The 17,388-nt window shown below is 43.4% G+C and overlaps 1 protein-coding gene across 1 annotated transcript in view; it reads left to right on the top strand.

The window, feature by feature from the left end:
* The window catches only part of OBSCN (obscurin, cytoskeletal calmodulin and titin-interacting RhoGEF), a 216,267-nt gene that overhangs the window by 48,513 nt on the left and 150,366 nt on the right, over positions 1–17,388 (top strand). The window contains 3 exon segments of the mRNA XM_070460853.1: positions 4,580–4,855; positions 8,463–8,738; positions 12,931–13,206. Coding sequence (XP_070316954.1) covers positions 4,580–4,855; positions 8,463–8,738; positions 12,931–13,206 — 828 coding nt within the window.

Genomic DNA, 17,388 nt, shown 5'->3' with positions numbered 1-17,388 from the left:
TGTGCTACCGGTAACAAGGCCAAAATTGTAAATTAAATGTTACCGGAAGGAATTCAGCAATGTATCCAAGGGTTAGAGATTGCTGATGGAAGTCCAACTCCAGGATTGCACTTTGGAGTTAACCTTGACAACGTTAATAGATAGAAAGCTTGACTTTGAGAGATCGAATGTGGAAAGACTTGATCATCTCCATGAGTACAGAATCAGTCTGGAAGATTGTTTCTTTCTAAGAATTTGTCCATCTCTTCCACGTTTTCACTTTATTGGTATATAGTTGCTTATAGTAGTCTCTCATGATCCTTTGTATTTCTGTGGTGTCTGATGTAACGTCTTCATTTTCATTATGATTTTATTGATTTATATCCCTTTTTTTCTTGATGAATCTGGCTAAAGGTTTATTAGTTTTCTTTATCTTTTCAAAGAACTAGCCTTTAGTTTTCTTGATCTTTGCCGTAGTTTTGTCTCTTTTTCATTCATTTCTACTCTAATCTTTAGGGTTAATTTCTTCCTACTAAGTTTAGATTTTGTTTGTCCTTTCACTAATTGTTTTAGGTATAGAGTTAGATTGTTTATTTGAGATTTTTCTTGTTTCTTGAGGTAAGATTGTATTGCTATAAACTTCCCTCTTAAAATTGCTTTTGCTGCATGCCTTAGGTTTTGGATCATTGTATTTTCATTTTCATTTGTCTCTAGATATTTTTCGATTTCCTCTTTGATTTCTTTACTGATTCATTGGCTGTTCAGTAGCATATTGTTTAGCCTCCATGTGTTTGTATGTTTTATGGTTTTTTTTCTTGTAGTTTATTTCTGATCTCATAGCATCGCTATTGGAAAAGGTGCTTTCAGTTTTGAAATGTTTTCACTGAAATACTTTCATTGAAAAGATTATTTCAGTTTTCTTAAATTTCCAAGGCTCACCTTGTGGCCCAGCATGTGGTCAATCCTGGAGAATGTTCTGAGTGCACTTGAGAAGAATGTGTAGTTTGGTGCTTTTGGATGAAATGCTCTGTAAATGTCAATAAAGTCCGTGTGGTCTAATGTTTGATTTAAGGCCTGTGTTTCCTATTAATTTTCTGTCTGGATGATCTGCCCACTGACAAAAGAGGTGTGTTAAGTCCCCCACTATTATTATGTTACCGTTGATTTCTCCCTTTATGGTTGTTAGTATTTGCCTTATATATTGATGTGCTCGTATGTTGGACACGTATATATTTACAATTGTTATATCTTCTTTTTAGATTGATCCTTTGATCATTAGATTAGATGAGATGTTTGGATGGCATCACCAACTTGATGGACATGAGTTTGAGTAAGCTCCAGGAGTTGGTGATGGACAGGGAAGCCTGGCATGCCGTAGTCCATGGGGTCGCAAAGAGTCGGACACAACTGAACGACCTAACTGAACTGAACTTTAATCATTATGTAGTGTCCTTCTTTATCTCTTATAACAGTCTTTGTTTTAAAATCTGTTTTGTCTGAGCATTACCACTCCAGCTTTGTCATGATTTCCATTTGCATGGAATATCTTTTTCCATCCCCTCACTTTCAGTCTGAGGTGGGTCTCTTGACAGCGTATACACAGGTCTTGTTTCGGTATCCACTCAGTCAGTCTATGTCTTTTGGTTGATGCATTTAATCCATTTACATTTAAGGCAGTTATCAATATGTATGCTTCTATTACCATTTTCTTAATTGTTTTTATTTGTTTTGTAGGTCTTTTCCTTCTTTTGCATTTCCTGCCTAGAGAAGTTCCTTTAGCATTTGCTATAAAGCTGATTTGGTGGTGCTGAATTCTCTTAACTTTTTCTTGTCTATCAAGTTTTTGATTTCTCCATGAAATCAGAAGTAGAGCCTTGCCGTGTAGAGTATTTTTGGTTTTAGTTTCTTCTCTTCCATCAGTTTAAGAATATTGTGCTTCTGTTGTCTGCCTTCTGGTGGATGAGGCTAAGAGGCTTGTGCAAACTTACTGATGGAAGAGACTGATGGTGGGTAGAATTGGGTCTTGCTCTGGTTTGCAGGGCAGCGTTCAGTAACTTAAATCCGCTTGTTTGCTAATGGGTGGGTCTGCCCGTCCTCTCTGTTAGTGTTTTGACCTGAGGTGATTCTTGCCTGGTATCCACAGGCTCTAGGGTAGGGCTAATGGCGGAGACCTCCAGGAGGGCTCACGCCTACAGGTGCTTCCGTCAGTACCCTTATCTCCGTGGTGAGCCATTGCCAACCCACACCTCCGCAGGGGACCCTCTGATGCTAGCAGGCAGGTCTGGTTTGGTCTCCTGCGGGGTCACTGCTTCTTTCCCCCGGGTCCTGATGTGCCCAGGATTTTGTGTGTGCCCTCCAGGAGTGGAGCTTCTGTTTCCCCAGGGCCTGTAGAAATCTGCAGTCAAATCCTTCAAGTCAGATGCCCTGGGGATTACTAGTCTCTTTGGCAGATCCCAAGGGTGGGAAGCCTGATGTGCGGCTCAGAACCTTCACAGCAGTGGGAGAACCTCTGTGCTATAATTGTTTTCTGGACCACGGGTTGCCCTCCTGGTGGGTATGGGATTTCCTTTTATCGTGATTGCACCCCTCCTGCCATCTGTTGTGGCGTCTCTGGACGCCACAAGGTCTTTGGACTTGGGGTATATTTATTGGTGGGTTCAAGCCTAGCCCTGCTGATGGTTGTTCAACAGTTAGTTGTGATTTTGGTGCTCTTCCAGGAGGAGGTGAGTGCATATCCACTCTGCTGCCTTGAACTAATCTCCATGAGTACGGATCAAATGGTTGATTGAACTTGAATGTTACACACTAAAAAAAAAAAGTTGATAATACTGATCACCAGTTCCTGCCATAAAATTCTTAGCAAATGTATAAAAGTATTCTTTTTTAAAATTAACGTTACATAATTCATTCGACAACAACAAAAAGAGCAAGGTCTGTCTGGAAATATTTGATGTGAGAGATGATACATGTAGGCCTCTGCAACCACTGAGTTGAGTAACGAGGAAATAAAATCAACAGCAAACAGTTCTGAAAAACTCAAAGTGAAATTTGCTGATGTTGTGATGATCAACTCAGACAATCTCAGAGATAAATTATTAGACTGTATAATTCTAGAGTAGAATTAGTATGTAAAAAATCAATATGCAGAAAACATTTCTACATACAAGTCCTGGCAAAGAATTCTTGGCAAATGAAATTTGTGTGCAAGAGTTAGAGAAGTATAATTGTATCATGAGTCTAATTTCAGGTCTGATAGAAGTTGCTAAGAGGATGTGTGTGGGGAAATTATTCAAGATTCTTGAGAGGCAGAGGTTGAAATAGATGGGTAGAAATCTGAGGGAGAAATAAAAAATTATTATTAAAAATCAAAATGGAACAAAGTATGTTTCTAATTGTCAGATGAAAGAATAGCAGGCAGATTCCAAAGGCACGGTACAGTCAATATGCGGTTTTGTCGAACGATGTTTGTTCAGTGGGAGCATTTACCGGTACCCAATGTTAGAAGTTATAAGGCAGCAGTTTTCAAGATAAGGGGATTCCAGTGCAGGGGAAATTAGCACGTCAGAGGGGCAGAATAGTGAGCTCAGAAACAGTTCCTTGCATGAAGGGATTCCTGCACCAGCCACCCCCCTCCCCTCCCCGCACATGTTCCGTCTGTTACTCTGTTGTCTATCAGAGAAGTTGAGAAAGGGTACGGTCTTCAAATATTGTGGTTGCATCACTGAACTATACAGAAAGCTTAAGTTGTGATAGCAATTCACACCACACACAAAAGTAAACTTGTGGTAAATTAGAAACCTCAGTGTAAAAGGTGAAACCCAAAAAACCCTCAGATGATATTTTTAAAGATTTAAGGTAAGGAAAGACTTCTTAAATAGAACACAGCACTCTACAATGAAAGAGATGAGAAGATGTGAGAACTATTGAAAGGAAAACGTTTGATTTATCAGAGGAATCGATCGAAGAGTAAAAATGGTAGTCACATAGTTGGAAATATCCTTAAATCCTGTCATTCTCTGGTGTTTAAATGGATAAAGAGTGGCCAGAGGTGAAGCGAGAAAAGAGAGCGCCCACTATCGGTAGTTGTGAAAAGCTTTGAATAGTGTTGCTGGGAAGGAGAACACAGTCACAGGGAGAGAACCCAGTGCTAAGGGAAATGGGGTTCAGCTTCCTCAGTCCTCATGCAGTGTGAAAAGAGCCAGCAGTAAGAACAGGAAAGGGTGCTGAGCCAGCTCCCTGGACTGCAGGTGAGACGTCCCTGCATGATAGTAGGGAGATGACTGTGGGTCCATCTAGGAAGGCTAGGGAACAGTTGCCTCATCACCCTGCTGATGCCAGGAGCAGGGAATCTTTTCCAGTGGCGCCCCCGGACCAGCTCAGAAGGACCCGTGGGGAATGTTTAAATTGTATGTCTTTTGCTGAGAACGCAGGGGGCCTCCTCAGGGCACAGGGCTGGTGCAGAGCCTGAGAGTCTCCAGCTCCAATGCCCCTTCCCACCACCCCACGGCCCACCTCCCCATCCAGGTCTTCTCTGCCCGGGGCTGCCGTCCTGACTGTGATGGGGTCTCTGACCCTGTGTCTCCCCCTTCTGTGTCCTCAGAGCCATCGCTGGTGTTTGCCAAGGAGCAGCCGGCACGCAGTGACGTGCAGGCCGTGGCGGGAACCAGCGCCACGCTGAGCTGCGAGGTGGCCCAGGCCCAGACGGAGGTGACGTGGTACAAGGACGGCAAGAAGCTGAGTTCGAGCTCGAAAGTGCGTGTGGAGGCCACGGGCCGTGGGCGGCGGCTGGTGGTGCAGCAGGCGGGCAAGGCGGACGCCGGAGAGTACAGCTGCGAGGCCGGGGGCCAGAAGGTCTCCTTCCACCTGGACGTCACAGGTCAGTCCTGGAGGAGGACGCTGAGCTAGCCTGTGTGCAGGTGATGAGGGGCCTGACTTCCAGACTCACCAGACTCATGTGTGCACTTACCTGGTGCCTTTATCTCTTCATATCTCCCTGTCTTTCACACCCCATCTTGACACCTGACTGTGCTCAGGGGTGGGTGGATGGAGAGGAGGGTGGGGGTTGACAGAAGAAGGATTGTTTCTGTCTGCCTATTTCCAGGCAGTGAGGCTCGTCACACTGTCTTAGCATCTGCCCAGAACGTTCCTGTTGTTCCTGGTGTCGGGATCCTGACTCTCCCTGAAGCTTGGGGCTGAAGTAGATATGGGGATATGTGACTTTCTTCTCATCAGGTGTTTTTTCTGACAGCCACCACGTGCCCTCATCCAGGACCTCATGTAGATTCTTGGTTGATCTGAACTGTTTCAATTTGATGAATCCCAGATTCATCAAAAATTCATCAAAAAATTCATCAAAAATTCATCATTTCTTTGGGGTGGTGGAAATGTTGGCCACATGACCTTGGAATTATCTCAGGAGTGAACTTTGAATGATAAAATATTAGGTTTCTGGTAGGCCTTTCCTTCCTTTTGCTGGATGTGGAAGCTCTTATTGCCTGTAGGTAGCAAGAAATTGGCCCATGTTTTCTTGTCACGTCCTTGAAAAGGGAATTAGAAAGGATGATATGTATAGTCACCAGTGCTATTTAGGGTGATCATCTTAGGTAAATATGGATTTTTCATTGGCTTCAGAAGGTTGGATGATCCAGGTCAATATTTCCCTTGGTGTTATTGATGAGTTTAGGAATGGAAAGGAAAAAGGCACTCCTACCGCATCAGTAGTTTTTGCTAATGAGGAGTTGCTATTTTCTCAGTCTCTGACTCGCAAAGCAGTCTTTATTTTGTTCTATTTTCCAAATGTTCAGTGAGTGTGTGTTCCTTGTGGCTAGAACATAGGGTAGTCCCAGAAGTAAGGTTATTATTCTTCTGGGAAGAAATTACTCCATGGGAAATAGAGATGGGTTGCCATCCCACATTGACTGTTAGGTGCCAACACATACCAGTTTGGGACCATGCCAGTGTAGGTTTGCATTTTCGTGGGTTTGTACAACTTGAGATCTCACATGGTTAGTTGTTTGTGGTTAGTTGTTGTCAGAAAATGTCAGTGACTATTCTAAGGTAAAAGTATTGGGATATTGTAAAATGTGGCTCAACCCCAGTAAACTATGTGAAAATGGACAAAAGAAGATAGAGAAAAATCAAAGAGTTGTGTAACTTGTCAATCATTAAGACCAATAATGAAAAGTCTTCTCAACCCATGGTTCTCTGGTACACTGTAAATAATTACCTGGAAAACTGTTACTCCATTCTTGTGAAGAAGGTTCTAGAAGGTAGAAAGAAAATACACCCCATAACTCTCTTAATGTACAGGACATAACATCAACTAAAATCACACAGTGAAAGAAGAGAGGATGAAATTTCTGACCAGTATACTGTCAATATTCAGGCCCAAATCATAAATTAAATGTTATCAAGATAGATTCAGTAGTGTATCTGAGGGTAGAGGTCAGTGATTCTAGTCCCGGTTGCACTTTGGGTTTAACTTTGGCAATGTTAATAGACAGAGAGCTTGACTTTAAGAGATTGAATGAAAAAAGATGTCATTTCCATGAATACAGAATCAAGTGGTTGATTAAATTGGAGAGATAAAAAATTTGATAGTATTGAACAAATCAATTCCTGCTTTAAAATTCTTAGCAAGCTCTGTAAAAGTGTTCTTTTTTTAATGTTGTAAACTTCCTACAAAACAACAGCAACAGCAACATCAACATCCCCCTTAGGACTTGCCAGGAGATCTTTGATGTGAGGGACGGCACACTTAGGCCACTGGAACCACTGAATTCAGTAAGGAGGGGAATAAAATCCCTGGCAAACAGGTTTGAAAAAATCAAAATCAAGGTGGAATTTGCTGATGACGTGATAGTCAGCTCAGATCATCTCAATGATAAATTATTAGACTGTGTATGATTCTCGAGTAGGATTAGTGTGTAAAAAAATCAATATGCAGAAAACATTTCTACATCTGAGTCCTGGCAAGGGATGCTTGGAATAAGAAATTTGTGTGAAAGAGTTAGACTAGCACAATTGTCCCATGTTTCTATTTTCAGGTCTGATAAAAGTTGGTAAGAGGCTGTATGTGGGGAGATTATGTAAGATTCTCGAGAGATAGATTGCAAAGTTGGATAGAAATCTGAGGGGAAAAATCAAAGGTGTTCATTAACAATCAAAATCAAACCACATGTGTTTTAGGGTGTACTGAAGGAAGAATAACCGGCCGATTCCAAAGGCACTGTGCATCCAGTGCTTTGTTTTCTTGAAGACATGCACAGTGTGAGCATTTACTGTACCTGATGTCAGGGATTACCATAAGGCTGCAGTTGTAAAGATAAGGGGATCCCAGTACAGGACTAGTTACCTCATCAGAGGAACAGAACCGTGAGTTCAGAAAGAGTTCTTGCATAAATGGACTCTTGCTCCACGCATCCCCTACACCTGTGTCATCGTTTGTCACTGAGTGGTCTATTGGAGAAGTCGAGGAAGAATGTTGTTATTTGTAAATGGTGCTTGGACCACTGAATCATATGGAAAATTAAATTGTACTATCTATTCACGTAACACACAAAGGTCAACTCGTAGTGAGTTAGAAACCTTAGTGTAAAAGGTAAAACCCCCCAAACCCTCAGCTGATAACGTGGTCTTTTTTGAAGACGTAGGGTAAGGAGAGATTTCTTAAATAGAACACAAATGATCTATACTCCAAGGCCTATTGGACATTATGACACTGTTGGAAGGAATAGCTCTGGTTTATCAGAGGACTGGATCAGAGAGTAAAAATGCCACCCACGCAATTGGGAATATCCTTAAAGCCTACCTGTCTCATCATTCTCTTGTTTTTGAATGGAAAGGAGTGGCCAGAGGTGAGTGGAGAAAAGAGAGAGCCTGCTATGGGCAAGTGGGCAAAAGGCTTCAATAGTGTCATCAACAAGAAGAAAGCAGTGATGGCAAGCCCAGCCCTAAGGGGAAGGGCGATCAGCTTCTTAATTCCTCAGACAGTGATAAAGAAGGCCCCCGGAGGGGCGCAAACACTCCCAGCAGATAGCCACAAGTTAACAATAGTAACAGTAGGCAAGGGTGCCAAGCCTGAGACATCGTCTTTGTTGACTGCAGGTGAAAACTTCCCTGCGTCACCATGTGGAGATGGCGGGGCACCATATAGGAAGGTTGGGGAGCACTTGCTTCATGACTCTACAGATGCCATAGCAGACGAGAAGTATTTTCCAGCAGTGCCCCCACCCTTAGACCAGCTTACAGGAATCCATGGGAGAATGTGTAAATTGTGCCACTCATTGCTGAAAAAGGCGGGGGGTGGTGGGGTGGTGGTCCTCTTCAGGGCATAAGGCTGGTGCAGAACCTGGAGAAGTCTCCAGTTCTGTGCCTCCTTCCCACCCGACCATCAGCTCCCCATCCAGGTCTTCCCTGCCCGGGGCTGCCGTCCTGACTGTGATGGGGTCTCTGACCCTGTGTATCCCCCTCTGTGTCCCCAGAGCCCTCAGTGGTGTTTGCCAAGGAGCAGCCGGCACGCAGTGACGTGCAGGCCGTGGCGGGAACCAGCGCCACGCTGAGCTGCGAGGTGGCCCAGGCCCAGACGGAGGTGACGTGGTACAAGGACGGCAAGAAGCTGAGTTCGAGCTCGAAAGTGCGTGTGGAGGCCACGGGCCGTGGGCGGCGGCTGGTGGTGCGGCAGGCGGGCCAGGCGGACGCCGGAGAGTACAGCTGCGAGGCCGGGGGCCAGAAGGTCTCCTTCCACCTGGACGTCACAGGTCAGTCCTTGGAGGCAGTCAGTTAGCCTTATGTGGAGGTGATGGGCCGGGCTTGCACCCCTGACTGACCCGATGGTCTTTCCACTGGACTTCATCTCTTTCGGTCTTCTGTCCTCCCACCCCCATTTTCATACCCAAGGCTGGGCAAAGGGAGCTGGATGGGAGGGTGTGAACAGAAGGGAGAAAGGCGTTCTGTGAACCCAGAGTGGCGTTTCCACACGGTGATGCACGGTCGTCAGTTCCCAGCATCTGCCCAGGGTCTTCTGGGTGTTCCCTGGTGTCTGGGCCTCTGGTTCTGTCTTGCACTTGGCGTCTGGTATGAACCAGATGTCTTTGAACTGTGGGCATGTGAATTTGCTCCTCTCAGTGGCCCACCCAGCAATGCCTCTGGGTTCCCACTAGGAAGAGATGTTTGAATTTCATTAAACCAGGACCAACACTGTCTTACTTGATTTATCTCAAGACTGAATTATGGACTACCAAAATTGTAGGTGTTCTGGACACTCTTTCTCCTTATACATGGGACTAGAAGTTATCTGTGCATCTACATATAACAAAATCTAGGTACATTTTCAAAGCAAATACTGAGTTTATTATGTCTTTTGTTACAACATTCTGATTCAGAATTCTGCTTGGAGTCTGATTTATAGATTTGGACAGGAATGGTAGCTTCTCCTATACCAGCATGCATTTGTTTTTTAAAATGGTATTTTAGGAGAATAGACAATTTTTTCATGGCAATAAATATGAAAGATTTGACAAATTGATCAGATTCTTGGAAAACTCTATGAAGAGTGACTCAGGAAACATTCAACTACTTAAATAGTCCTAAAACCTTTAAAGTAATTGGAACCATAATGAAAAATCTTCTCATAGAGAAAGATCTAGTCCCAGTGGTTCCACTGGCAAATTACATGAAATACTTTGGAAAAAAAGTCTTGTTCATGGAGACTTTATTAGAGAACAGTGAAAGGAGGTACAGTCTCTGTTTCATGTTGGTGATACAACATTGATACAAGTATCTGACAGGGAAAGTAGTAAGAATTAAAATTGTAGACCAATCTATTATGGATATCAAGGCCAAAATCTGGAACAAAATATCAAAATTAAGAATATAATAAGAGGAAAATTGGTAATATGCTGTGATGAAAGTCATACTCCAGAAATACAAGGTTATTTATACACTACAAACATTGGCAAGCAATCTGTTCATGATATGCAGAATAAAGTACTTGATAAGATTTGGCATCTTAAATACAGAAGAAATGTTTTATAAAGTTAGCATCAAATCATGCCATAAAATTCTTTATGAATTATACAGAAAGCAATTCTTTCTTAATTTGATAAACAATGCCGCAGGCAAGCACACAAAAAAAGTGACAAGTTTTAAAGCTTTGCCTTTGAGATAGGAAACCAGACAAGGAAGCCAACTGTTACTGCTTTTGTCCAACATTCTAAAACATGTGAATCCATGGCTAATTCATTTCAATATATGACAAAAACCACTGCAATGTTGTAAAGTAATTAGCCTCCAACTAATAAAAATAAATGGAAAAAAAATTAAAAAATAAAACACAGTTAGGACAAAAATAAAGTGAAAGATATAAAGATATAAAAGTGTGAGAAAGCAAAAGTGGAATTCATGGATAATATGATTTATCCAAAAGATAAAATATGCGCCATAATAAGATAGTTAAAATGATTAGATTACCATGTAAAAAATCAGTAAGAAAAAAACACTTCTATAAGTAGTACCAGACATCTCAAAAGTGAAAATTTGAAAGTTACAATGGCATGAAAAGGATCAATATCTAAATTCCAAGTCTAATAAATGTGCTGAGAGGCTCTGTAAGGGCAGAGAGACGTTAAAAAAATTTTCTAAGAGACAGTCAAGAAGTTCTAAGATGTTGGATAGAAATCAATTGAAGAGTAAAACATGTTCAATACCCATTAAAATTCAAATAAATGTTTGTATAGTGGGACTTTGAAAATTGACACATAAATTTCAAAGACCATGTGCAGTGAATTCACTCTTTTTTTTTTCATTTATTTTTATTAGATGAATTCACTCTTGAAGAAGAACAAAAGGAGAGTTATTTGCTGTACTAGATATCAACACTGTTAGAAAGCTACAGTAATGCATACAGTAGTGTCTTGTTGCGAGGATAGGTATTGAGACCAAAGGACCAGAAAAATGATCTCAGACACAGACCTATGAGTGGATGACCATGTTCCCCTTCTTTTTAAAGAAAACTTTGGAGTAGTGCAAGGGGAAAGACAGCATGTTCTTAATAAATGGTACTTAAACCATTTAACCATAGTAAATCAATAGGAAAAAAAAGATCAGACTTATAACTCATCCCACACATAGTCAGCTCCTTTTGGAGTTGAAGGGAATAGAAGGGAAAACCGTACAGTTCTTTTTCTAAAAATGTACTTGCTTTTGGTTGGGCTGGGTCTTTGTTGCTGCACGTGGACCTCGCCTGTGGTCCGCAGGGGCTGTTCTTCACTGCGGTGCATGGGCTTCTCGTTGAGTCACTTCTCTTGTGGAGCACAGGCTCTAGGCACACAGGCTTCAGTAGTTGCAGGAGGCAAGCACACAAGTTGCAGCTCTCAGGTTCAGCAGTTGCAGCTCGTGGGCCCTCGAGTGCAGAGGTTTCGGTGGTTGTGCCGTGGGCTCAGTAGTTGCGGCTTCTGGGTTCTAGAGCTGGAGCTCAGTAGTCGGGGTACATGGGCCTAGTTGCTCTTAGAGCTCACACGTGAACTCTTCCTGTGTCCCCTGCATTGCAATGCAGGCAGGTTCCTCTTCACTGTGCCACAAAAGAAGTCTTCATAAAGCTCTTAGATGAAAGCATAGATGATTTTAATTACTTAAGGGTAAAGAATGGTTTCTTAGAATGTTCGCCTGCCATAATGAGTGGGGTGCCATTTCCTTCTGCAGAGGATCTTCCCGACCTAGGTACTGAACCCTAGTCTCTTGCATCTCTTGCATTGGCAGGTGGATTCCTTATCACTAGCACCTCTTGGAAGCTCTCAACCATACTGAAACAAATTTGAAATGCTTTAATATATTGAAACTAAACATGAAGATTCACCAGAAGATAGCGTAAGTTCGTAAAAGGCAAACCACACAGATATGGAAGATATTTAGAACACACATACTTGTCAGTCAGTGCCTAGCATTGGAGAAGGAAATGACAACCCACTCCAGTGTCCTTGCCTGCAGAATCCCAGGGACAGGGGAGCCTGGTGGGCTGCTGTCTATGGGGTCGCACAGAGTCGGACACGACTGAAGCAACTTAGCAGCAGCAGCAGCATTTAAATATAAATAAATAAACAAGTCCTTCAAATAAATAAAGGACAGACGGTGCTATTGAAAATAAGGCAAAAACTTTGAACAGTGACAACACAGAAGAGCAATGTTGAGCAAAAACATCAGAAGGTTTTTCACTTTGGGTCATTAGAAAAAATGCAAAAGAGCACCACAGGAGGCACACTCACTCCCACCAGATTGCCAACGGTGAGAGTAGGTGAGGGCGGAGCCTCAGCAAGTCCCATTCACTGCAGATGAGAACATGGGTTACGCAGTACTGTGGGAAAGACTCTGGGCTCACGAGGAAGGCTAGGAATGCACCCAGGACGACCCACCAGTTTGGTTTGAATAGTGTCACCAGGAAGAAAACAGTAATGGCAAACCCAGTCCTAATGGTAAAGGTGGTCAGTTTCTCCATTCCTCAGACAGTGAAAGAGAAGACCATGGGTAGGTGTAAGCGTACAAGGTGACAATAGCACAAATAGGCGTGGGTGCTGAGCCTGACATCTCCATGGACTGCAGGTGAGAAGTTCCCTGCATAGCCATATGGGGAAGACTGGGCCACCATCTAAGAAGGTTAGGGAGCACTTGCCTCGAGAACCTGCAGATGCCATGTGCAAAAGACCAGTCTTTTCCAACGGCCCCCCTGCCAACTGATCTAGCTTACACGGAGAATGCATAAATGTGTGACGTGTTGCTGAGAAAGGCAGGGAGACCTCTGCGGAGCACGGGGCTGGTGCAGAGCCTGAGAGTCTCCAACTCCAATGCCCTTTCCCACCACCCCACGGCCCACCTCCCCATCCAGGTCTTCTCTGCCCCGGGGCTGCCGTCCTGACTGAGGTGGGGTCTCTGACCCTGTGTCTCCCCCTCTGTCCCCAGAGCCCTCAGTGGTGTTTGCCAAGGAGCAGCCGGCACGCAGTGACGTGCAGGCCGTGGCGGGAACCAGCGCCACGCTGAGCTGCGAGGTGGCCCAGGCCCAGACGGAGGTGACGTGGTACAAGGACGGCAAGAAGCTGAGTTCGAGCTCGAAAGTGCGTGTGGAGGCCACGGGCCGTGGGCGGCGGCTGGTGGTGCAGCAGGCGGGCAAGGCGGACGCCGGAGAGTACAGCTGCGAGGCCGGGGGCCAGAAGGTCTCCTTCCACCTGGACGTCACAGGTCAGTCCTGGAGGAGGACACTGGGCTAGCTGTGCAGGCGTGAGGGAGTTGGCTTTTGGTCTCACCAGACTATATGTGCACGTGCCTATAACCTTCATCTCTTCTTGCCGCTCAGTTTTCCGTGTCCCATCTTGATGCCCATTTTGGCCTGGAGGACAATGAATGGCAGGGGTGGCCTGGAAAGAGGAGTGGCCGTTTCTGCAGGCAGTTAGGCTCAGTCCCACTGTCTTATCACCTGCTCAGAAGCTTCTTGTTTTCCCTGGTGTCAAAACCTATTTTACCAAAAGTTGTACTTTCATTTCAGGTTCGGAGAATTTGTTATCAAAAGAAACAGATCATTACACACAAACAATTTCAATATTTAATAGAGGTTTATTTAACTTAATTTCAATATATAATCATTAAAAGAAATAGAAGCAATAGAAAAGAGTAACAGACTGTTGGTGGGAATGCAAACTGGTACAGTAGCCTCTAGGACTGCAGACTGAAGATTCCTTAAAATATTGGAAATAGAACTGCCATATAACCCAGCAATGCCACTGTTGGGCATGCACACCAAGGAAACCAAAATTGAAAGAGACACATGTACCCCAGTGTTCATTGCGGCACTGTTGATGATAGCTAGGATGTGGAAGCAACCTGGATGTCCACTGGCAGATGAATAGATAAGGAAGTTGGAATACAATGGAATATTTAGTTCAGTTCAGCTCAGTCATGTCCGACTCTTTGTGACCCCATGGACTGCAGCATGCCAGGTTTCCCTGACCATGACCAACTTTTGGAGTTTGCTCAAACTCATGTTCTTCGAGTCAGTGATGACATCCAACCATTTCATCCTCTGTCATCCCCTTCTCCTCCTGCCTTCAATCTTTCCCAGCATCAGGGTCTCTTCTAGTGAGTCAGTTCTTCACATTATGTGGCCAAAGTATTGAAGTTTCAGCTTTAGCATCAGTCCTTCCAATGAATATTCAGGACTGATTTCCTTTAGGACTGACTGGTTGGATCTCCTTGCAGTCCAAGGGACTCTCAAGAGTCTTCTCCAACACCACAGTTCAAAAGCACCAATTTTTCAGCACTCAGCTTTCTTTATAGTCCAACTCTCACATCCATACATGACTGCTGGAAAAACCATAGCTTTGCCTAAGATGGACCTTTGTCGGCAAAGTAATGTCTATGTTTTTTAATATGCTGTCTAGGTTGGTCATAGGTTTTCTTCCAAGGAGCAAGCATCTTTTAATTTCATGGCTGCAGTGACCATCTGCAGTGATTCTGGAGCCCAAGAAAATAACGTCTCTCACTGTGTCCATTGTTTCCCCATATATTTGCCATGAAGTGATGGGACCAGATGCCATGATCTTAGTTTTCTGAATGTTGAGTTTTAAGCCAGCTTTTTCACTCTCCTCTTTCACTTTCATCAAGAAGCTCTTTAGTTCTTCTCTTTCTGCCATAAGGGTGGTGTCATCTGCGATTCTGAGGTTACTGATATTTCTCCTGGCAGTCTTGATTCCAGCTTGTGCTTCATCCAGTTCAGCATTTTGCATGATGTCTTCTGCATGTAAGTTAAATAATCGGGGTGACAATATACAGCCTTGATATACACCTTTCCCAGTTTAGAACCAGTCAGTTGTCCCATGTTCAGTTCTAACTGTTGCTTCTTGACTGCATACAGATTTCTCAGGAGGCACGTCAGGTGGTCTGGTATTCCCATCTCTTTAATAATTTTCCACAGTTTGTTGTGATCCACAAAGTCAAAGACTTTGGCATAGTCAATAAAGCAGAAGTAGATGTTTTTCTGGAACTCTCTTGCTTTTTTGATGATCCAACAAATGTTGGCAATTTGATCTCTGGTTCGTCTGCCTTTTCTAAAACCAGCTTGAACATCTGGAAGTTCACGGCTCATGTACTGTTGAAGCCTGGCTTGGAGGATTTTGAACATTACTTTGCTAGCATGTGGGATGAATACGGTTGTGTTATAAGTTTTAACATTCTTTGGCATTGCCTTTCTTTGTTATTGGCATGAAAACTGACCTTTTCCAGTCCTGTGGCCACTGCTGAGTTTCCCAAATTTGCTGGAATATCACGTGCAGCACTTTCACAGCATCATCTTTCAGGATTTGAAAAGCTCAGCTGAAATTCCATCACCTCCACTAGCTTTGTTTGTAGTGATGCTTCCTAAGGCTCACTTGACTTCACATTCCAGGATGTCTGACTCTAGGTGAGTGGTCACACCACTGTGGTTATGTGGGTCATGAAGATCATTTTGTACAGTTCTTCTGTGTATTCTTGCCAGTTCTTCTTAATCTCTTCTGCTTCTGTTAGGTCCATACCACTTCTGTCCTTTATTGAGCCCATCTTTGCATGAAATGTTCCCTTGGTATCTCTAATTTTCTTGAAGAGATCTCTAGTATTTCCCATTCTGTTGGTTTCCTCTATTTCTTTGCATTGATCTCTGAGAAAGGCTTTCTTATCTCTCCTTGCTTTTCTTTGGAACTCTGCATTCAAATAGGTATATCTTTTCTTTTCTCCTTTGCCTTTAACGTCTTTTCTTTTGTCAGCTATTTGTAAGCTCCTTGGACAACCATTTTACCTTTTTGCATTTCTTCTTCTTGGGGATGATCTTGATCCCTGCCTTCTGTACAATCTCATGAACCTCCATCCATAGTTCTTCAGGCACTCTGTCTATCAGATCTAGTCCCTTAAATCTATTTCTCACTTCCACTGTACAACTGTAAGGGATTTGATTTAGGTCATACCTGGATAGTATAGTTGCTTTCCCTACTTTCTTCAATTTTAGTCTAAATTTTGCAATAAAGAGTCCATGATCTGAGCCACAGTCGGCTCCCGGTCTTGTTTTTGCTGACTGTATAGAGTTTCTCCATCTTTGGCTGAAAAGAATATAATCAATCTGATTTTGGTATCGACCATCTGGTGATGGCCATGTGTAGAGTCTTCTCTTGTGTTGTTGGAAGAGGTAAACTAAAAAAACATCCAGACTTAAACAGGACACTGAGAAGTCTCTCGTTAACAGCAATCTGGAGTCCCAATTGGGAAGAGGGCTTCAGCGGCAGTTCACTCCACTGATGAGAGTTCAAATTGCAGTTTGAAGTTTACCTCTTCCAACAACACAAGAGAAGACATATATATACAATGAAATATTACTCAGCTATAAAAAAGGAACACATTTGAATCAGTTCTGATGAGGTGGATGAAACTAGAGCCTATTACACAGAGTGAAGTAAATCAGAAAAAGAAACACCAATACAGTATATTAACACACACATATATATATGGAACTTAGAAAGATGGTAACAATGATCCCATGTGCAAGGCAGCATAAGAGACACAGATGTAAAGAACAGACTTTTGGACTCTGTGGGAAAAGGTAAGGGTGGGAAGCTGTGAGAGAATAGCATTGAAACATGTATATTATCTGTAAAATAGATGACCAGTGCAAGTTCGATGCATGAAGCAGGGCACTCAAAGCTGGTGCTCTGGGACAACCCAGAGGGATAGGGTGGGGAGGGAGGTGGGAGGGGGTTTCAGGATGGGGGGACACATGTGCACCTGTGGTTGATTCGTGTTAATGTATGGCAAAAACCACCAGAATATTATTGTAATTATCCTCCAATGAAAATAAATTAATTAAACAAAAGCAAAGAGTAACAGCACATATATCACCAGACTGGACTGACCAACATCCAGACTTAAACATCATGCTGAGAAGTCTCTTGTTAACAGCAATCTGGAGTTCCAGTTGGGAACATGGCCTCAGCGGCAGTTCACGCCACAGATGAGACTTCAGATTGCAATTTGGGGTGCCCCTGCTTATAACCCCAGGCCGCATCTCCAGTTTGCATGCAAAAATGCAGCTCTGGTTTTAGTTTAACATTTTTAGGGTGCTGTTTGCTTTATCTTGTGAGTCATAGGATTTCATTAAAACCCAGGCATGAATCCAGGGGCTCAAGAATTCCAAGAGTCACTCCCTTTCTTATCTAAAGTGCAACTTGACTCGCTGTGCTTGCAGACAGGCAGGAAATGCGGGCAGTGTCCTGGCAGGTCACAAGGAAGGTCAAGAGCCTGCTCTCCTGCTTCTGAAGCCTGAACAATACCGCCTCCATGGTAATTTCCCTAAGAGGACTCTGGCACTCCCTGATACTTGGGGGCTATAAGGCAGGCCTGTGG

This window comes from Odocoileus virginianus, chromosome 3 (genome assembly GCF_023699985.2).
Source record: "Odocoileus virginianus isolate 20LAN1187 ecotype Illinois chromosome 3, Ovbor_1.2, whole genome shotgun sequence".
Classification (NCBI taxonomy): Eukaryota; Metazoa; Chordata; class Mammalia; order Artiodactyla; family Cervidae; genus Odocoileus; species Odocoileus virginianus.
The sequence above is the reverse complement of the archived record's forward strand: the minus strand, read 5'-3'. Positions and strand labels throughout refer to the sequence as shown.